Source organism: Temnothorax longispinosus, chromosome 9 (genome assembly GCF_030848805.1).
Source record: "Temnothorax longispinosus isolate EJ_2023e chromosome 9, Tlon_JGU_v1, whole genome shotgun sequence".
NCBI classification, from domain to species: Eukaryota; Metazoa; Arthropoda; class Insecta; order Hymenoptera; family Formicidae; genus Temnothorax; species Temnothorax longispinosus.
The window spans coordinates 5,228,316-5,251,473 of record NC_092366.1 but is presented as its reverse complement, the minus strand read 5'-3'; the positions used below and the strand labels follow the sequence as shown (position 1 = coordinate 5,251,473).

Genomic DNA, 23,158 nt, shown 5'->3' with positions numbered 1-23,158 from the left:
AGAGTAAATTCAAAACGCCGCGATTAACAGTAATTAATGTTTAATTTCGAAATCTGTCACTTTACATAGTAATAAACAAACGTCATAGATCATATCATATATCATATCATATATATCGCATATCATATATATATATATATATAATACACAAGTGTTTTCCTCGTAGAATAGTTTACAAAATCAGACTTTCTAGGAATACACATCCTGTTGCGTCCTGCTCCTGCTCGGTTCTGTTTCCGTTATTTTTTTTTCCTTTCTTTTTTATATAATCACAGCTTATCCTGATGCGTCAACGAAACGTTGCTATTGTATTTTCCTTTTACCGTTTGATAATTAATCGACACGATCGTTAGAGAGAGTTTCGCCGCGACGCGCTCGATCCCGATGGACAAATTACGAGATCGAGGTACGTTTCATTATCACTCTCACGCGGTGCAATTATTTTTCCGAAGAACCCTCATTATTATGGCGACACGCCAATTTTCTCGGAATTTTCGAGAATTTCACCTAAAAAAGATCTCCGGGTCTCGGCAGACCCAGGCGGCGACCTGGATCTGAAAGCTCAGTTTTACTAGGACTAAAAACTCGTAATTCAGCGTGGATCTATAAAAATCACATAAATAGCACACAATTAGCCGTAATGCGCTTAAATTAACGGTCAAAGTACTTTCGCAATATCTTACTTAATTTTCTCCTCTCTCTCTCTCTCGTTGTTTCTTTATTCTAACTCGTTTATTAAGATTCAATCAAGAAACGCTGTCAATTATATACGAGCTATTATTTTTTTCGCACCATCTGTTTGTCTCTCGCGATTAATATCCGTAGCACACATCATTAGATCCCCTCGGTCTAATTTACATCAGCCAGCTATACAATTACACCGCGCTTTTTGCCTCCACGTGCACGTATAACAAATATCGGAAAGCAACAAAACGAGACGCGTGTACGTGAGAATATAGAGGAGGAAAAGGATAAACGGAAAAAAATGAGAACCAAAGAACCCGTGTTAATCCAAGAAAAGAAAATCGAAACGAGGTCGTTTGACAGAGTCGTTAAAAGTCGCTCGCGTGTATGTGTAATGTGTGACAAAGGCGCGCGCGATTACGCTATTTTTTTTTCTTTTCCTCTCTTCTCTCTTCTTCGTCCTTTACGAATCCGCGTACACGAGAGTCAGCGATGCAAATCGCAATATAGGATCGTGAAACGCACATCGCGACATTACATTACGCACACATACATCAAACGTATGTATAATAATTGATGCCTTAGTCTATCCGTGTGTGTCTGTGTATATGTGTGTGTATGTAGTAGTATACATATGCGTATATAATATATATACATTGAATATATTTTACTACATCGTTGGAGTGGCGGTGAAGCAAAACCGCATTCCCCGAGAGAACCACGCGCGGTTCGTAAAAAAAAATATATATGTGTGTGTGTGTGTGTGTGTGTATATACACGATATACAAATTTTATATACATATATAATTTGTATATCGCCTCTCGTACATTATATCCTTAATGAAACGCGCTTTAGGACTCGCCCAGAGCACGTGTGCGAATTGAAACGATCCGCACTGCCCCAGTCCGGCGCGTTCAGGTTCATCGACGATCGACGATCGATCATTTTCTCTCTGGCCTCCCAGGAAATTGGGATATATATGTATATATGTATATGTATATGCCTCTCTCGCTCTCTTTCTCGCAGAAATACGCAACGGACGACGACAGATATTATGTTAAGCGATTTTCAGAGAATCGCGCGGCGAAAGATCATCTCCCGGTTCTTAGACGACCTCGGGAAATCCCGGGCGATTCTGCACGATTAAATCGCTCGAATTCACAGCAATTTCGCAACTCTTCGAATTATCTCTGATTTTTTTTCCTTTAATTTATTAGCAGTTTTCGATTGAAATTGATTATCCTGGACGTTGCTCGTATACTTAGGCCTTCCGACGAGCTCCTGTTGAAGCGTCTTTAGAATTTATAGCGTTTTGCTGGTCATCGCAGTATTCATAACAGACAGCACACGTAGTTTTCATTATTATCAGACTATATTTGACGTATCTTTCACGGAAGTGATGGATCTCGGAAATTCCAGCGCTTAGTCACCGCCTACGGGTTTCCTTGATCTTTAATGATCTCTGGTTCTCAAGTGGTTCGAAAGTACACGAATTGAATCTGAGAATTTTTGAAGTGTCCAACAATATAACATCAACGTATATATATGAATATTTTCTAATGTGCGCGATCAACCTCGTTAGTCCCGTAAGAAATCACAAGAATCCAGGGGAATGTCTTGCCGGCACGATATACGATCCTCTGAGAGTCGACATTTGTCCGACATACATATCGTTTATTTGATTTATTCAACTCAATATTAACAGAAACAGCTGACAATCCTATTTTGAAAACGCCCTGTGTTGTATGTGTTGTATAAATGAAACGGCAGCATCGTAAGTTCAAAGTATAGCAGTACTTATGTACGTCGACACAACGTCATCCTTGTTGCACCCTATTCGCAGGAGATCGATTTTTCGTCCTTTTCGTCTTTATATGCCTTTTTTTTTCGTTACACATCGTCAATTCAAACTCGCATACGTGTAATCATCAACAAATATATAATAAATATACAGAGTGTGCATATATATAAAATATATATACACATATATATAATACGTATTATATATATATATATATATATATATATATATATATATATATCAATTTTAGGGCTCATGGAACAAAGTTTAGAGCATGGTCTCACCAAGAAACTCATTTTTGTTAAAAAACCCGTGTCTTCCGACGCGTCCTTGAGCAGCTACGCATTCTTGTTCACCGCTTGTGAGGTAGGCAATCGGTCGTACGACAGCATTACGCATAACATCTGGCAATATTATATGATCAAGTTTGTCCCATGGGTTTCTGAGAAACACCCTGTATATACATATAAGATATATATTTTATGCATATATATATTTGTTAATAATGTCTTTTCTATCTCTTTCTCTCTCTCACATCCTTTTTCTCGTTTTTTTTTCACTATGTGTGTGTCTGTGTGTGTTATGTGTGTAGGTACATATGCATCATCGTAACACCTAAAGCCAAAAGCTCCTGCTTATAATAATAATAAAATAATGATGATAATAATATAATAGAGCAATCAATAGTACTAATTAATATTAATAGTGGTAATAGATAATCAATAATATACAACATACTTTGAGGCACTTAAATGCGTGCTCAATTAGTCGTCCCGATTTTCGCAACACTAGCTACTTCGAATTAGCATGTTCTCTCGCGCACATTTCTTGTTCATTCTCTCCCTCTCTCTTGGCCGAATAAAAACGTGACCCTAAGATTCCTAAACGTCTCAGTGCACCTCATATGACGGTCGAATAAAAAGAATAGTCTAACAAAAAAAAAAGTTTGATCGCGACGCAGCGAAGAGTATAATGGGCGGTTAGTTAAAAAGCGGGGAAGTCGAGTTTCACGCAAATCGGAAGTCGTCGCTCCCGATATAGTCCCCGGAATCGACGATGACCACCGTGATTTGAACCGATGCTCGCTCGCGAGCATCACTGTGGCGAACAAGACGGAAGAGTAAACGGAATCACAATCGGACGATGGAATTGAAAAGCTGAGAAAATATAGGGATGGAATCGCGATGAGAGAACGAGGATTGGAATATCGGTCCATCTCACGAAACAACGCACAAGTCCAGAAAGTTGTCGATAAAACTGCGGCATACATCCTTCAAGAGATTTGCGTTGTCGAGATGGGCAGAAAATTGGGCACGGATCTCTGGCGATCGAGGGAGAGCTGGCGTGGAATTGCTAAGAAAGAAAAAAAGAAGAAACGAAAAACCGAGGAGAGAAGAGAATTGGACTGTCTCGAACCAACACGCGAGCCCGAAAGTTGTCAGAAAGAAAATTAGGAGGCAGTTTCTCAGAGATTCGCGTTGTCCGGAAATGGGACAAGAAAAGCGAGGAAACCGTGGTGGTAATGACGGTGATGGAACAAGGATGGAATCGAGACGGAATCCATGACGAGGCTTTGAAGTGCGAAACTTCAGAGGAAGATCCTCGGGGGAGATCCGAAAAATCTTGGTCTCGAGGATCTTGAATTGCAGGAATCGAGTAGCGGAAGTGAATTTAAATCCACTTTAAACGTCAGCGCATTTAAAGTGGATCCGAACAAATTGAGGAATAATCAAGGCAAGAGAAATTATATAATACATGTGTACACGTAAAAATATCTAGAATGCAAACCGATGTGCGGTGCTTAAAGACGGGATACTAATGCTTAATTCCGTGTATCCGCTTCGTCGCGTTATCTCGAGAGACTTCGTCAAGCACATTATAATATACATTCTCTAAGAATTTTGATCTTTTTTTTTGTCACTTACGTCTTGCGTATTACGATACGCAACACGGTATTGCGCATCATTGCCGCTGATTAAAACGCTAATTATTGTAATTACGGTTACATTGTAAAACGCAAAGTATTTCTTATGACAGATGCGCTAGCAATAGCTTCCAAGATCATTCCTCAATTGTGCGAACTCACTCTTCGTCCTGTGTTAACTTTACAGATCCGGTATCACCGCCGATTTTCTCCGCAATAAGCTTCTCACACGCTTCAACCGCATAAAAATACGAATTCGTACGCTTCGATCGTCCTCCTCCCTCACCTCCTCCTAATCATCATCATTCATCATCGGTAACGTCCTTTAAACCACGCATAATCTCGTACACATTGTCATAACTTCTCCTCCGTTTATAAAATACAATCTCTTCGTTCCCCTCTTATTACTTTTAACTCTTTTTTTTTTAAGATGAGGAACGTGGAAGAGAGCGGAATTTTTTGGGGGGGATTTCACACCGCTTTCCACTTGGCGAGAATCTCAGTTGATTTCGGCGTCCACTTCGTTGCACGTTTCGGGAGATTTCGTCAAGCAATGTTCTTTTTTTTGGCACAAATATATATAATTATATATATCTAATAGACATGTGTGTTTTTTCCCGGTTATAACATTACGACTCTGCACGCGAAGGAGGGGCGGGGGAAGGGGTTTTTCCCTTTAAAAGAGTAATATAATCTTATCTCTTTAACGCGTCTTTTTACAAGCTAACAAATATGTACCTCAATCACAGAACCAAAAAACGATATATAACAATACTCTTCTCTTGCGCGATGTACCGGGTGATCGGGAAGTCGCGCAGCCGTGCGCTTGGTGCTGTCGAGAGAAAAACCGTTTTAAAGAAAAAAAAATGCCGCCACGTCGTAATACACTTCCGCGTTTATCCGAAGCATAATTCTAGACAATCATTTACATCTCGTATAACTCGAATTTTTAGATTCGTAAATTCTTTAGATCTATATTATATTTGTTATTAATTAAGAATCCTTACCAATTACTAACGAAGTCTTAAAACTAAAGCTTATCAAACATTATTAGGTACACTCAAAACTGTATTATATCGTCTATATTGAAACTCATAAGAGTATAAAGATCGGTAATAAAAGCTCGAAGAGCGCGACTCGATGAACAAAAAATCGAAAAAAGTCGAAAATCTGCGACTTCAAGAAGGTATATACTTCAGAAATCGAAATTTGATCAACTGAATTATTTTCATTCAATGCAGATCTCGATTTTTATTTATACGCGTGTGAAATCTCAGATTCTTAACTTTTTTACATGTTCTGATCCCCAGTTGCTCCTCTTGTCGATCTCTTTTCGCCAGCCTAATAATTCTCATTGGCGTGCCGGTAACCGAACGCAAAGTTCGAGTCTTCGGGCCTCCGCTGCCAGGCTGGCTGTTCTTTTCGTCCGCTTAACGCGTGCATTTAGATCATCGTTCTTAAATCCTATAACGAATTTTTATATTTTTCAAGACTTTAAATCCTTCAAACATACTCCAATCACGAATAAACTACAATCGAATCATTGCGTTCCGCAAATTGCAATAAAGCGAATAAAACAATTGTGCCGATTATAAGCAAAATATATCGGCAAAACCATCAACATCATCAAACCGCGGCGACAAATTTGCCCCGCGGGACTCTCCGATCACCCTGTATAATAGTAGTGCCTGCGAATGCACCGCTATAATAGTGCGCAGCGAGTCTTACACATTTTCACACATTTACACTATCACTCATTCATTTCTCTCTCTCTCTCTCTCTCTCTTACTCTCTCTCTCTCTCTCTCTCTCTCTCTCTCTCTCTCTCTCTCTCTCTCTCTCGATCGATTCGTCGATCGACCGATCGTTGATCGTAGGCGAGACGTCACTGTACAATGTAAAAAGTTCTCTCTTCCTCACGCCTGCAGCACGTGACGGCGTCGGTCTGAGAAGGGAGTATCGGGGGGATAGATAGGTAGGTGAAAGCAGCGGCGAGCTCCGATATCCTGATTCTCAATCCGATCCGATCTGACCCCGAGAAGATGGCGATGACGTCATAGCACATATAGCACAGCTAATTATCGTTTAATTACCCCGTTGACGCGTGGTAATCTGTAGATTTTGGCTTCTTGCTTCGTTATATATAAGCTGCTTCCGCCGCTTGAGGTGTCTTCTTCCTTCATCGTCGTCACCTTCAAGGCACACAAAGGAATAAAATATACACCTTGTGCGGACGTTTCTCTTTTATGAAGAAATGACACTTTCAACCGATTGTCTTACGTCGAGGATCGGTTCGTGGATTTCGTGGATTTGAGAAAATATCTTAGAGTATATAAGGATTCTCGAAAATCCGGGAAGAGATCCAGGCCGTATTTTTTAAGGATCTGAGAATACAGGATGGTAATGAAAAATGTATCATTGTAAAGAGATTTCTTTAGATTACAAACTATACACATAGATTATTAAAAAAACTTGGTATCTTTTGCAAGATGCGTCATATTGCATGTACTTTTAACTATACCTTTTAATTCCTTCGAAATTCTCTAATTGCAAATTAATATTATCGACTTTTTTAGCATACTAATGTCCATTTCTATCGATGCAGATTAACTTTAATCTAGATTTAACCTACTTTTTATTCTTTTTCTAATTGTTAAAACTAGAAAAAGATAAAAAAATAAGTTAAACCAAGATTAAAGTTAATCTTCATTGGAAGAAATGGACATAAGATAATCTTAAGAGATTCTTACTGGAAACTAACATTTACAATATTAAATTATTCATAAGATTAAACTTATTCGCGTTTCTCTCCGCGTGCATAGCTTCTTTAAATGAGAATCTATGGAGATTGTTTAAAGAAAAAAAATACTTACGTGCAGCTTTTAAACATTTCTATCCCTCTCGTCTGTTTTGTGTTTTGTACAAGGTAGCTCACGGCAATGTTGCGCTACTTGGGCATAGCTTGGCCTCGTAAGATCCTGCAGAGAACATGAAATATTTATTAACGCGCGTTATTTAAGAATATTCATTATTCTGTAGAGCATAAGAATCGCCATAAATACGAGGTTCTAAATAAAATCTCACAGAAAGATTTAAAATATATAAATCAGATTTTATAAATATCATCCACGAACATATCCTAAGGATTTTAAGATTATCATTTGTACTTTTAGAATCTTTATTTAACTATTTACTTAGAACTTCTTATCTTATTTTAACAAATTCGTAATCTATATTTTTATATATAGATACACATTTATACATAAATATATTTAAATATATTTATACAAATGTATCTATACATAAAGTATACATAAATTTCTAGATATGAGATTTTAGATCTTTAATCTGCATTCTTGAAATCTTTCTGGATTCTTAATGTTAATAAATTTTCCATCTGTCGTCCTGAAACTCCTCATCTTAAATCATAGAACTTTTATATATTCTTCCTCATATCTTCTCACCAACTCATACCATTTATATTCTTGACTCTGTGCTTGAATTCCCTTAGGGATCTTCAAGAGTCCGAAGCGCATTTTCAACTTCTAACAAATTTCTTTCGAGAGATCGCGAGATACTCACTATAGGGAAGGCAGAGGCCACTCCAGTTTGCGTTTGAGAGTTCTGTGAAGAGGCAGTAGGAGGAGGGACGACGACGACGTTGCTACAGTCGCACCTGGTCATCGTCTCGGCATCGTCCGTGGTCGCTGCGGCTGACGTCGCCGTCGTTGCCGTTGTCGTCGTCGTAGCCGTCGTTACCGTCGACGTAGCCACTGCCGGCAGGTGCGTATTCGCAACTACAGCGTCGTCCACACCGTTCACCATGTTCGAGTCGTCAGTCTTTATAGATCTGTCAGCGGTGCCATTGTCAATAGTAAAAGACTAACAACACACATGCTTACTTAGCTATCCTGAGATTCTAGAGGTACCCTCGTTCCGGATCCTTTAGATTCTCAGGGATAGATATTCCTTATATTCTCCCGTCATTCTCCTTGGATATACGAATATGGGACTTTTGAAACCTTCGGGAATGTGCGTCCTTAAGAATTCGAGTACCCAAGGTATCCCTTATCGCGACAGATATCGCGAGGTCTTTAGATCTTTATATACTTGAATCCTTGGACACACCGGGACCGTTGCACGTCCTCGCTCATCGCGGAAGCATTGCGTGCGTAATTGTAACAAAATTTATACAGGCATCGATTTACGAATGCGAATCTGAAACGTAGCTCAAGATCAGAAATTAGAATCAACGCTCATTGCGACTAAAGCTGTAAATGTGCTGTAATGTGAACTCTCTCTCTCTCTATTGCGTGCACCATCAAATACTAAACGCGCACGCTGGTGACTGTTAATCCCGCACCGTATATCAACTTCGTTCGTGCACAATGAGAAAATCGGTTCGTGTAGGCGATTCTCGAGCCAATGATTCAGGAATGCTTCAAGAAATTTCGAAAAACTCAAAAGAAACTTAATTGCCCAAGGGAGGAAGATAAAAGTTAAAAGTTTATAATCGGCTTAATTATCCATAATCCCCAAAATTCAAATCTGCCATACCCAAAAGAATCTGGCGACAAGAACATTGTTAAAGAGTGCGATTGTATTTGTAACATAATGGTGTCTTTTAAGAATAGATAATAGGACGAAAAGTGAAAATTCATTTCGCGAGAACCGCCCGCAACGATCGAGGGATATGCAAAAAAGGATTTTTTTTCGCAATATCGCAAGACATCGATTAACAAACATCAGTATACACATTGTTTATTAACTTCTAGTTCATCGCTGACAATGCAACTGTAGTCATTACCAAAGGTCCATCAGATACCATGCTGAGAGACCGCGTGTTCTCGTTTCTTCCGTTTATTTTATTATTTATTTTGCAGTCACGTAACGAGAATTGTAACTTAACTAGTAACGTTAGAATAATATGAGCTAGAGAAACTTCATCATCAAAATGCCTTTAAGAGTAACTTGAAACCGAACAGATAATAATTAATAATAATAATATTAATAATATTAAAAACTTATAATAATAATAATAATGACAATAATATAATAATCAAATAATAATCGTAATATATTAAAGAACCCTGAAAAAATAATATTGTTTATCGTATATCCCTATTCAACGTGTTTTATTGTTTATCTGCCACAAAACAATAGAGGCAAGAGAGAACAGAATTATCTCACACCACAATAACACCGCATACATTCCCGCACACACATATAGCGTTCGTATAGTGCGCTAGCAATGGCTGTTTAATGCTGATTTCAATCGGCGGTATGCGGCGTGCTGTACTCGTAAAGGGATAGTTCTTAGGTCTCTCTCGATCATTGAACGCTCAGATTAGATCCTCAGATCTTCAACGATGTCCTTGCATTAGATACTCTTAGAAAACTTCAAGTGTTCTTGCTTTAGGCAATCCGGGATTCACAAGTACTCGAGCATCTTTTAGCCCTGTACCAAAACCCTTGAGCCTTGACATCTTCGGGATGGACTCTGAAGTGTCTTGAGAAAATTCGCAAAGCCGACTTTGCGAAAGTTAATAAAGACGTTAATAAAGAGCTGGAGATAAAAGATGTCTAACAATGACATCCAAGAATCGGGTATATACTGTATATTCAGCTCGAAGGCTTGAAGAACACAGAAGTCTGAATATCTAATAACTAAAACGTGAAGTCTATTAAATCTCAGGATCGAGTAGAGCCGGACGACCGAAGCAGAGTCTATCCGGAATAGTATCCAGTGATTCAATGATCCAGGGATAAAAGAATCTACACACTCAAGAACTAAGCATCTAAAAGAATCCATGATATCGCAAACTTAAACCCTTATTTATATACCGGATTTATATAGAGCATGCTTATAGAATCCTTACAAAAAAAAAAAAAAAAAATTAGAGACCTTATATAAACAGAAAAAAAGTTTCTAAAACTTCAGAATCGGAAAGGCACGATGATAGCGATGAGATTATCGATAAGAAGAAATGGCAAATCATAATTGCGAGTACATCTAATTAATTTATTAATATAAACGGTAAGAGATAACGGTGAGAGGCTTGCGCGCAGCCGAAGATCTAACAACTTGAAGATTCAAGGATGTTATCGTCTTCTTTTCAGGATTCAAAGAGACTCGACGAAAAACACCTTCGTATAGGCATTCTCGCTGGAGAAAGACCGGAAAGACTTGCGTCCGAGTCCCGGAAACCTAGAAAAATCTGTGCGAGACCCAAATCTCTACGTTCTACGTTTTGAATCTCAAGTTGGTTCTTAAGATCGTTGGTTCTCACATATAAATTTTCCACCATAAAACATACGCGTTGGAAATAAAAAGTGGCGAGAATGCAGGCGGATAAGGCTACTACGGTAACTCAAAGGACATTAACAGTTAGTAACGTTCTTTTACTCGATATTAACTATGACGATGGAAAGAAAACTTCAGCTTCTATTATATATATAGCGTATATATATCTTTTCGATGAGAAAAAGAAAAGATCTCCCTTCTCCCAGGTAACAAATCGATCGACGTGCGATCGGACTGTCATATCCGACAACGTTAGAACGGGGAGGATCGGCTCGAAGGAAAAAAAACACGTGTCCGTCATTACAAAACAAACATAGCACATAATGCAGCCAACAACACAACAACAACAATGACACATAACTCGGCATTCCTGTGAAGGCATATATTACGATATACCCTATTGCGTAGGCCCTACGTAAAGCTCGTACATCGTGATGCGTATCTTTGGATCCTCAGATCTTTGCGTTGTCGAGTCGACGAGTCTTTACGAATAAAACTAAAGATCTCCGAGAGAGTCTAAGGATCCAAAAATACAGCGAGCGGTAGACGAAAGAATCCAAGGGAAAGAATCCAACATCGAATTGGAGAATCCGAGGATCCGACGATACAACGGTCCACCGATCCAAGGGTATAAAAATCCAACAAGGCGTCCAGGAACCCGTTTACGGAGACCAGCTGAATTCCCCGTCCGAACGGAATCTACTACATGACCCCGATTCGCGTTTCCTTTCTATACGTCAATATAATTAGTGATCAGTGATTAGGTACAAATATAAATGTTTAAGACTCTGTACACATATCCTTCTCGCAAAAAGAGCAAAGTAGTAAAACCGTCATAACCATTTACAGGACTAAAAAAAAAGCCAACGAAAAGCTCACTTCCTTTCGGTTGCATAAGCGAAAAAAAATTGCTCGTTCGCTCGAACAAGATGTTAAATTCAACTTTGCGTACAATCAAGGTCTCGCGCGATATTCCCTTTAATTTTAACAAAAATTTTTAACTACGCGATTTCATAATCTAAATCGAATGAGCACACTTATCTACTAAAAAAAAAGCAACAAACGTAATTTTCAAACACAAGGATTCGACAACACGGCAATACAGTTCACTGGTTTTCAAGTTCGAAACCTCGTTAATCACGTAAATATCTTTCAGCCAAAGAAAAATCATTACAAAGAGAAATAAAGAAATTAGTTTAAAAGAGGATAAAACTAAAATGAATTACAAATAAAATTAGAATAAAACGATCCTATAAAAGGTTAACGATTCAAGGACCAAGAACTTTTCACTCTCTCTTTCTCCGTCTCTTTGCGCATTAGCGCGCATATACATCTATGTACACGTATGTATGTGTATTGGGAGAGCGGAAAGTTTCGTCGTACTTTGGAACAAGACAGCCGTTTGTCGCTTTCATAATCAAAAGCTAAATAACAATTTTACTTAAAAAAAATAATAATAAATCAATTCCAATAGAGTTCCTTGATTTTTTCATACGTATTAAACAAGCAAAAGATGCAACATCGTTAGAGAATCTAAAAAAAGAAAAAAAACGTGATTTGTGTGACCGAGGCATTTTTCCACACTTCACGACGAACTATGCATTATGTCGTCGGATAAAAAGCTATCAAAGATCCATTAGAAGATCTGTTTCTTCCCCCCCCCCCCAAAAAAAATCATAACACATCTGCAACGCAGATTGACAAACAGTCCGCTATTCGATCCAGCACAAGTCAATTTCGCGAACCAACGCAACTCTCCGCAACTGCCCGAAACACCGTTACATCGCGAGCGAGCGTATAATTAAAAATCCCACTCACTTATCAGGAGATGACGGGGGAGTGAGCGCGACGGTGCTGAGCGCGGCAGCGTCGGCCGACGACGTATTCTCGTTGGCCGTCGGCGGATTAAGGATATGCGTGGCGTTCGCAGAATTCGTCGATGCGGCAGCGCTTCCCTGCGCCTCTGCTCCGGTACTCGCTCCAGGACTAGCGGATCTACTGGCGGTGTTCACCGCTGTTGGCGCAGGCGCTGCGGGCTGTTGCTGTTGCTGCAACTGAGGCTGGTTACCACCACTTTCCTTGTCCTTGATAACGGCCTTGAGCTTGGCGGTACCCTTGACAACATCGGACAATCGATTCTGCGACGAAGACTCCATGCCGACAGTGCCGGCGCTGCCACCGCTACCTACGTCGGTCGACGTTTTGCCGTGGTCGGTGTCGAGGCCGGGCAGGGGTGGGAATGCGGCAGCCTCGAGGTCAAACTGCACGCCGCTACTGCGGCCGCCACAATTGCTGTTGCTGCCGCTGCCTCCGCTCGCTGGCAGGGATTCCTTAATCGCCGGCAGCGAATGGTTGTTCCCGCTTGCTACCTTCGCGTCCTGATCTTTGGTCCTGCGATGGATACGGTGGCGGGTAAACGAAGGCGCCGAGGAGGAGGGTGTGGAGGAGGTCTCGACCGCTGCCGTTGTGTCCTGATCCTGCGCGGAGGACAACGAGGAGGAAGCTCCCTTTACGTGTTCAACAGACGACACGGCGGACGACGAAGAATGGAACTTTGTGCCGGACTGGTAGGAAGAAGAGGACGAAGAGGCGAGCGGCTTCGAAGGAGGCAAACTCGAGGCGTGATAAGTGGACGTAGAAGAGCTCAGGGACACACTATTGTTGCCACCACCGGTCATAGGAGAATGAGAACTACGATTACTCAGCGGTGGCATAGACGACGGCTGATGATGGTGGTGGTGATGATGATGGTGATAGTGGTGATGGTTGTTACTGTTGTTGCTGGGATTGGCCGGGTCTATTAAGCAGCTTCGATCGGAGCCGTTTCTTTGTCTATTTCTGTATACGTATAAAAAAAAAGATGCTTTCAGATACCGAGATATTCATTCAACCAACATAATATCTAGAAAAAGAGAAAATGAAATTGCAAATCCATACCTATTTCGAGGATTATATCTTGTGTTCGAACGCGTGAACGTGTTGTGCGGCGTGATTCCGTTCATCGTAAAGACATTGGACATCTCGAAATAAGCGGGACTAGTTGGTCCCCAAGGCATCATACCGGCCGGATAAAACGGTTGCTGAAAGAAAAATAAAGAAACATTTTTTATTTATATGAGCCTCTCTTCCGACACAGGGCGCGATGAATTATTCAAAATGATAGAAAAGCTCGCGCACGTGAGTCGTTGCGCAAAAGAACTTGTGACTTGTATACTTACATAAACGACCTGGTTCGCGTACGCCGGCATAGTTGTCTGAGGCATGGTCGTGCCATTGGTATAGAGAAAACGTTGCTGTCCAGCCGTGTAACTGCTCGGATCATAGACAGGAGGAGGGGGTGGAGTTCTGTAGCCGTTCTTTATACCACTTACACCGGCTACCGTCGGCATCGGTAGCCTGTTCATTGGTTTAGCTTTGATTCTCGCCATTATCGGCTTTCCCTGGATTTTAACAATCGGAATAGTAATTATGGACTCAGATCTATCAGCTATCATTTGTAGCTGTAGCAATAAATATCCAATTACAGCTATAATTAAAGCTAAATATAGCTGTAAACCTGACGAATCATCAAAATCATTGGTAAATATTTACTTCGCATTACCACTTGTTCAAACGGAATTATATAAGCTTGCGACCTACCTGAAATTCTCGAACCTCTTCACGTAAAAACCGGTAGGCCTTTTGAGCATCCTCGTCGGACTCGAACGTCACATACCACGAACTATTGTGAGCAAACTCGCACGAAATAAACCTCGGGCATCCCTCTCCAGAAAATAAATTCTACGCCGAAGAATCAAGATATTAAAAAGCCGAACTTGATCCTTTATGACAATCGTAGAATAGGTAAATCAGGACAAACCTTCACATCTTCTAACGGTGTGCTATCTGGTATCTCACGAAGTATCACAATACATCGTTTGTGATTGGGCCTCACTTTCTGTCCCTCTTCATCAACTTGAACATTGGGAGACTCTCTCAGCACCTCTGTTATAAGTTTAATATCTTTCGTCAGTTTTTTCACTTGGTTAAAATTCGCTACTGTCCATATCGGCACATACTGATCATTATCCATTTGCGACAACAAATAGGTATCGTTGGCTAAATTCTCTCTGGAAAGCAAAACATTAAATTCATTAAGTTCATTCACATTATCGTATAATATTGTTAAATATATTCTTATACGTGCATGTGCTTATGTAATTTGTATGTTAATTGCGCATTTCATAATGAGAAAACATGCAACTGATCAATGAAAGGCAACTGTATTTTGTGTAACTGTATTTTTGGGCAAAAGTATTTTAAGAAATTTGTTCATCCCAAAGACTAGGTCAAAACGTACGTAATAATGAAGTATATTGTATATGTAAAAGAATTAAGTTTTGTTCAGATATTAATTAATATATAGCTTTTTGGACTCTCATTCTAGTTGCAAAGAAAACAACTTATATAAATAACTTTCCTGAAAATTTCTGGCTTTAAGATCATATTTTTCACGTGCGATACATACATATATGTATGAAATCACTTTAAGATTACTAAAATTCTTTTCTTATTTTTTACTTAGCTAAAAGTTTAGCCACCAGATGTACCGTGACACTTTTCGAATGGTAGTTTTCTTTTACTTAAATCATTAAAATTATTATATAATAACACAATACGTATGATCAAAGGTCAGTTTTTTTTAGGAAATAGTTAAGGACATTACGAGAAGAAAGTCAAAATAAACTCGGATGAGACGCGTGGCTCCGTGTGAGGGCGGTCAACTCATAATCCATTCCAGCGGATCACAAGTTCGATCCCACGCCACACCATACGTATCTTGTTTATATATATGCTGTGTTTATAAAAGAGTGATCGAAGAGTCGAAGGTTGCGACTATGATTGTGGTGAAAAACCTTGCAATGTGTTAACACATTGTAACACATTTCAGGAAACAATAAAAACTGACACATGTAATCGATGCAAATGTATGTATTTGCAAAATCATCATTGTGCAATATTTCGTGCAATTGTAAAACGGGAAATTTTAGATTTCAGGCTTTCGTTACCTGGAGAAATAATACTCGAGCTGAGAGGAGAGCATCTGCTTGAGCTGCTCCAAAGGTATACCAGGGACATTTAGATCTGTCATTGGTACAGATGGTGGAGCGGCAGAAGCGTCACCCAACGCGGCGACATCCACTGGGCTGTATCCAACCGCACCTCCGTGCATGCTTATAGCGTGTTGGGGCGATGGTTCTAGACTGCCGACACCAGCGTCAAGAATCAATTCACTGCCGCTCGGCGCACCGTTCATGACTCCGTAGTCTATATTAGGCACACCACCACCAATTGCGCCCGCAACCTGTGGACCCAGAGGTTCAGGGGTGGCTGGGTAGACCGCCCCTGGTGGCAGCTTCCCGATGTCCCCATTCATGTAAACGTACCCTGCAAACGGGAAGAATGTCTGTAATTTTCACCTTTATACCGTTATCAAAGTTCACACATGTGTTACAATCGTCGCTCATTGTTCTAATAAATAAAATTTATACGCAACAGAATATTTTGCAAAACGGTAATTTACATCAACGAAAATTCCACTGTCTATTTTGCCACAATATTTCAAATTAGTACAACACAGTTGAAATTCTACTTGAATTTTAGAAAACAGCACATCTGAAATTCTAACCTAATTTGGTTATAAGCTACATGTCCCGATTATTGCATCAAATATGACTCTCCGCAATGATACGTCTAGTTATTACATCATACATGGACTTTCTTATACAATCGTGCTTACGATTCAACGATTAATCTGACACTCAATTGTAACTCTATAAAGACTGTCTAAATATCAAATATATCTATTCCAAGAACAGATAAGAACTCTACTACGGTCCGACAAAATATCAGTTGCACTATACCGAAACATTTCTAGTCATTTTCGACAGAACAATGCTCAGCCGACATTTTTATATGATATATATGCAATATAAAAATTTATATATACCATATAATTAGGCTACAGTAATTTATTTGTGCTTAGGCTAGGATGCTTTGTACAACATTGACCCTTCATGTTCTTGCAAACTATCATGACAACGACCACACAGGTGTCCCACAACAGAACAAACGATCAGGAGAGGACCATTCGACTCGAACCGTGTCTCCGTATGCAGCACTGTACGACCAAGTATCCGAACGAACTGCTGCCGGGTATCCCACCGTCCCACCGCAACCGGAGTACGAGACCTGTGGCGACGCGCGTGCAGAGACAACAACGTGGGGAGCGGCGCCGAGAGGAATTTCACGTCGCGGTCGGACGCACGGCGACGTGGTGCGGCACGAGACACGAAGGCCGGACCTCGGCGCGGCGGATGCTCGACAACGGGGCCTCCGGCGAGCCGCGGCGACGGGGCGTCGGGCTGCGTGCCACGACGACGGCCGCCCGGAGAGGCTCGCGGCGCGCCAGGCGAGGATCCGCGCGCGGAGGGCCGCGCAATATGTTGCGGAGCGCGCGGCGCGTTATCGGCCAAATATAGCGCGGTCGTGGACACGACACGGTGGCGGCGGCAGCGGCGGCGGCGGCGAGCCTCCGCTCTCTCTCTCTCCGACCGGACACGAGGAGAAGGACGACGACGAACACACCGAAGACGAGAACGACGACGACGTACACACGGATGTGGATGACGAAGGACGATGACGACGGGCAACGTGGACGAAAAGATGAAGGACGGGTAGCGACCGATAACGACGTGTCTCGGACGTTACGGCGCGGAGTTAAGCATGCGGCGCGGAAAGACACACCAACATAAGGAGGTGGTTGACGGTGGCGAGAAGGTGGATGAAGGCGGCGCGATGACAAGACTACACTCCCCGATCACGAGCGCGTGTAACACCGACGATGATGACGACGACGAAGACGACGATGATGGATGATGATGATGATGATGTTGCATGGTGGTTGCGTGGTTGGATGAATGGGACAGATGGTCGTTACCGAAATCACCGTTCATCTCGAGACGGGCCCGGATGATCCCATGTGCCCTGAATCTAGCGCTACGAGGTGCCTGCCCGTTCGCTCGTTCGTTCGCTCACTCGCTCGCTCCTCTCTCTCTCCCTCTCTCTCTCTCTCTCTCTCTCTCTTTCTATCTCCCGAACGGCCTCGTGCAGATCGGTTTCTCGACCAGAGAGAGCTCTCGAGGCACTTGGTTGCTCGCACTTGGCTCGTCGTGCGCGCGGGGCGTCTCGTGTGCGCGTTTTTTGCGAATTCGCTCGTGCTGGCCTCGATGATCGGACGTTGGGCCGACTCGATCCGGGGTTCCCGATCGCTCGCTCACTCGCTCACTCGCCCGTTCGCCCGCCCGCCCGCTCGCCCGTCCGCCCGCCCGCTCGCTCGCTCGCTCGCTCACTCGCTCGCACGCACGCACACGCTCGCGTGCGCGCGCGACGAAATACGCGACGCAGCAGCAGCAGCAGCACCACGACGGCTGGCGAGACGACAGGCGGCGGCGAGATTCGCCACGTTCCTCACGCGAATCCGCGACGTCGCGCGACGCGCGCGTTTACGATCCGCCCTGTGCGTACCGCGGCCAACCGCGCGGTGCGGATCAACGCGTGGCCGTTTCCCACGACGGTGTTTCCTTACCGAGGTGGAAGAATCGAACTCAACACAGTCTCTCGAGCAAACTACAAAATGGCGGAAAGGCACATGCCGTGGCGCGCGATGCATTCTGGGGGGGAGGAGGGGAGGCGGGAGGGCCGGCGGCGCGCCGCGCAGCCCCGTCGCGGTGGGGGGGCGCGCGCGCGCGCCACTTTCGAATCCGCGGAGGGAAACGCGTCGGTGGTCGAGACGACGGGTAGGCAAACGGAAATTCGACACTCGAATATCCATGGACCCCTCACCCTTCGCCCCCCCCCAAAAAATTAAGAGCGGGACGCGCCAGGATATTTATCTCGTTGTCCCTTCTTATCGACCTCTGTATCTGTTCCCTTCCGTTATTTTCCGATAACTTTTCATTCTTCTATTTAAAATATTGGTCCTTGGGGGACGAATAAAAAAAAACATAAACTCTTAACTTTTACAGGAAACAATACTCGATTATTCGAAGGGAAATTCCGTTTCTCCTCGGATTTCTAAAACGGCCGAGAGAAATGGATTCTTATTTTTCTCCACATCGCGTCCCCTTGATTCTATTTTCGCTAGAAAAGCAAAACTCGCATTTTTTTTATTTTTTTTTAATAAGCACGCGTATCGCGCGAACGGTCGTTTTTTCCAATAATTTGAACGCTTCGCGATTATCTCCGGCATTTTGCATATTCATCAAACTATTTTCTATGCATTCCACGAATAAATAGCAAAATATTTGTTATGTAATTTACGTAACCAGAAGCTTCGTACAATCTCGCTCGCTATCGTCCGCCGCTAAATTAATTCGAAGAAACCAGAATTCTACGAAGCGGCAATTGTAACGAGCACGGCACAAACGTAATCGATAAACAACGATAGCTTATCTAATGTCTTTTTTATGAAACTACACTCGTCGTTTAACGAACGCTCGTATACTCGGTGATCACATGGCGATAGATATCAATTTCGATGTATATCTATACAGACTCCTCAACTGCCATTTATCATTTATCTTTAGTCTTCACATATGAACATGTGGAAAGTTTCGTAACGAAAGAAAAACGTGTTCCCGTTGTTCATACAGCTACATTTATATTGGATAAGAAAGTGAATATATTTAATAACATGCGCAACGTGTTTCGTACACGGTCAACAAATTTAACAGCAATTTTTGGATTTTATAGATCTGAAACGACGAAAAGGAAGGGAAGGGGGACATGATCATATCATATCCCATTCATTTACTCGTAATTTATTTATCTAGAACAGCCACATTTTATTAACTCGCATCATTATTTCAAAACAATTCGTCATTTAATTATTACTGCCTTAAAAGGGGGGAGGGATGGGGAAAGCAAGAGCGAAGACGTGATACGGAGCGAAGGAGGGATTGTCCTCTACGCGAAAGGAAGAATCAAAATCGGCCCTACAAATACTCAACAAATCATCACAATCGTAGACGAGCGCGGAACGCTCTTAAATTTTCGACACAAACGTAAAAAAAAAAAAAAAAGAAAAAGAAAAAAACGATCCTTATCGTTTTTCCCTACGAGACGAGGGGGATGTAGAGAAGAGTGTGGTGAAGACGAGGAGGGAGAGCCGAATCGATCAACCTACAGCTTTGCTGCCTTCTCGGAACACGTCTATCGCGCCCAGATACATACTACCTAATGCAAGAACGAACATCCATCCGGCGATGCTAATTACCGCTCGTTCATCTGTGCCTCTCCTTTTCCTTTTCCTCCTCCTCTTCCTGCTCTTCCTCCTCCTCGATGTTTATCAAAATCAGATGTGTCTTATCCACTGCTGCAAGGCAGGAGAATTCCTACCTCAACAGCCGCTATCACCTAACATAAGGCTTACAGTGTGACGTATTGCTTTTTATCTCGAGAAAAGATTCTGATTAGAATAGATATATTGCCTATAGGTATATATCGCCGGTTATACGCCTATATATCCTCCCTTTTTTTCTTCGCTATACCTCTTTTCTTCCTCCTTTCTTTTTATTCGCCTTTAGTTTCTATCGTTTACTTTCCTCTCCGTTTCGTTTTTCTTTCTTTTTTTTATTATTGAAATATATATGCGCGCGCGCGTGTGTGTACGTGTGTATGTATATATATATATATATATGTATAATATATATATTTATATTTATATGTTGACGTGATAGTATAATCGGGATATCCCACGAGGAGTTTAGTGAGTGATATACAGATTCAATTTGAGACGATCATGTAGCGCTGATGAGGGGCGGCGGAGCTGTCTGCTGTTGTTGTAGGTCGTGGCATGGATGGTAATTGTTGCTGCTGTTGTTAGTCGATTAAAAACCATGGACCTTCAGCTGGTCAGGTTTTGCCAGACCAGATTTTGTCAGCCACTGGCATATATTCTCTCGTTGGTCCCCCTGCAGCTGCAGCACCTCCCCGTACTCCGGGTGCTCTATTACTGTCCCATTGCAGGCAAACTCCTGTGAAAAAAAGAAACAAAGATAAATCAGGCAGGCATTCCTCGGGGAGGGACCTTTATCTAGACAATTCACTTCCGTGGAGCGTGTTGGGTCTTTTTATCTCCCGAAAGAATGTGTTTTACAAAACTTTCCAGATACAGTTATCAAAGTAAGATAATTGTGAACAGATACAGCTTCTCCGTCGCAGTTTCGATACCTTCAAGTAACAGTAATGAACCCCGCGATGCAATGTTACTTTTTGAATTTTTTGAACACTTGTATATAAAAATTAACATTAACAACTCTGTCTGAATGTCTGAAAATATTATATAATATATAATATTATAATTTATCATATGATATGATCATTTCTAATAAATAAAAAATATATAATTTTATATAAAGCCGCATCTCTTGTCGACCAACAATTTTGCGACAATTGATCAAAGTTTGATTTCCAGCAACGTAATTATATTAAGTAATCAGACTAATTAGAACCAACAATTAGAATCCAGAATTATCTATCGCTGTGTAAAAATATAATCTTCGACGTTTATGTAGAACGTTTCTTATTGCTTTGCTTAGGAGCAAATGGCGTTAAAGTGAGTGACACTAGACATTTTTCAATATCGTCAATGATTCATCCAGAGGTGAACAAAGCAGTTTACAAAGAGCCAAGTCATCGGCGACGATTTCGAATCGAAACAAAGACTTTATTCCCTATATTCGCTATACGTAAAACCACTTGTAGATGCGCTCCGTTGCTATACATTCCTAGAACTTGCAAAACTACATCTGTTCAGCCGTGTATCGCCGTGGTTGTTTGCATCAGACCTATTTTTAGAGTTCTGCCTGACCGGCCGGTGGTGGGAGAAACAGCAGGGAGGAGGAAGCGGAGGCCATGGCAGAGAGGGCAGGAGAAAGGATCGGTAGGGATCCTACCTTCCCCCCTCCTCTCTCTCCACCCTCTCCCTCTCTCTCTCTCTCACTCCCACTATGAGAGGAGGGTAAGCGACAAGCGTCGGGCACGGGCACACTCACCTTTTTACATGCTCTCACGATTTTCTTCAAGTCATATTCCGAGGAGAGTCCTTGCACCGTTGTTAAGGTTTTGCGACCATTCCGCTGCTGGATCCTTATATGAACGAGACCGTCCTGGACATCATCGTCCGAACCCTTGATTGCATCTGCAAAGGGGTCTGCGAACAGGCGAACAGGGGGACATGAGAAGATGAGGAGCGATCTCACGGCGTGTGCCAGGGCGGATTGCGCAGGATGATGCAAGGAGGGCTCTCGCGCGCGCGAGCAACGCCGTCGGCCATTTTCGATCGGCACGAGGGGAGCTTCCCTCCTCCTCGCACCCGCACAACGGTAGGCGACGGTCTGCCGTTTTATCGCCCTCGTACGCGAAGGGCGACGCGCACGGGGCAGCGAAGACGACGAGGCAGACGGAGGAAGAGAAAGAGAGGAATCTGATGCAGGGGAAGGACCGCGGTGGGGCGGTGGAGGGAGGGGGGAGGGAAGGCGGACGAGATAATGCGCGATTTCGCTACTCACCGAATGTGTTGAGATTCTGGATGGACATACGACAAACAAAAGAGATCCCTCGGATGATATAGAACTGCGGAGCGCAGGTGTGACGGTCGTGGGGCAGAACGTCGGACGTGGAGAGATGCTGCTAGATCGACACTCGAAAGGCGCGTGGAGTGCGTGGACACCAGCGGAGAGAAGAAACGAAGTCGACGAAACCAAGCGCGATGGCCGTGTACGCAGCCGGAAGTAAAAGTTGCATTTGTCACGGCGCGATGGGTGGGGTTGCGCGGTCGGCGCGTTCCTAAAGCCACGCCGGGCGAGCCCGATCTGCCCGATAGAGGGTATGTATGTACCTCATATCTCTATGGGCGCGCGATCTGTTCGAACACCGGACGTATAAAAAATCATTTTATATTTTTATTACACTTCATACAAATAATATTATAAAATAATATCTGTCTATGATAAACGGAACAATCTCGTGGAATATATTTTACGGAAAAACAAAGATAATTATTGTAAATTTTAGGTTAGAATTCTTTTCGCTTTTTCCTCTACGTGGACTGCACTCACTGCACCCTCACGCGACCGGCAGCGGAACGCGATTGGCCGCGGGCTCGGGGCGCCGGTGCCGCGTCGACGAACGCGATTGGCGATCGCCGAAATGGTCCATTCTCGTATTTTTCGCGCCCGACATGCGGCATCTCTAAAATCTTGCACGAAGCGAGAATTATGTTTGTCGACAAACGCGATTGAGGATTTAGTAACTCGGTGTAAATTATTAGAAACAAAGTTATTTATTTAATGAACAATTTATTGCGATTCTCCGCTGAGATAAAAGTCTGAACTTCCATTCT

At 42.4% G+C, this 23,158-nt stretch overlaps 2 protein-coding genes across 5 annotated transcripts; both read right to left on the bottom strand.

Annotated features, from left to right (window-relative positions):
• Positions 1–23: 23 nt before the first annotated feature.
• Larp4b (La-related protein 4B) lies at positions 24–18,414 on the bottom strand. Of its 4 annotated transcripts, none has more exons than XM_071788047.1 (10): positions 18,341–18,414; positions 15,762–16,140; positions 14,573–14,822; positions 14,353–14,493; positions 13,932–14,153; positions 13,651–13,793; positions 12,532–13,551; positions 7,992–8,259; positions 7,283–7,387; positions 24–6,601 (listed from the first exon to the last, which is right to left on the bottom strand). In XM_071788047.1, the coding sequence occupies exons 2-9, from the start codon at positions 16,127–16,129 to the stop codon at positions 7,292–7,294; spliced, it is 2,508 nt and encodes an 835-aa protein (XP_071644148.1). In that variant the 5' UTR covers positions 16,130–16,140; positions 18,341–18,414; the 3' UTR covers positions 24–6,601; positions 7,283–7,291. The 4 variants fall into 4 exon arrangements, with proteins under 4 accessions (XP_071644148.1, XP_071644145.1, XP_071644146.1 ...); XM_071788044.1 differs by having other exon boundaries at positions 17,693–18,380; XM_071788045.1 differs by having other exon boundaries at positions 17,702–18,380.
• A 1,159-nt stretch (positions 18,415–19,573) lies between these two features.
• Eif1 (eukaryotic translation initiation factor eIF1) lies at positions 19,574–22,561 on the bottom strand. Its single transcript, XM_071788092.1, has 3 exons — positions 22,326–22,561; positions 21,810–21,967; positions 19,574–20,789 (listed from the first exon to the last, which is right to left on the bottom strand). Exons 1-3 carry the CDS (start codon positions 22,351–22,353, stop codon positions 20,643–20,645), a joined length of 333 nt encoding a protein of 110 aa, XP_071644193.1. The 5' UTR covers positions 22,354–22,561; the 3' UTR covers positions 19,574–20,642.
• Positions 22,562–23,158: the final 597 nt, after the last annotated feature.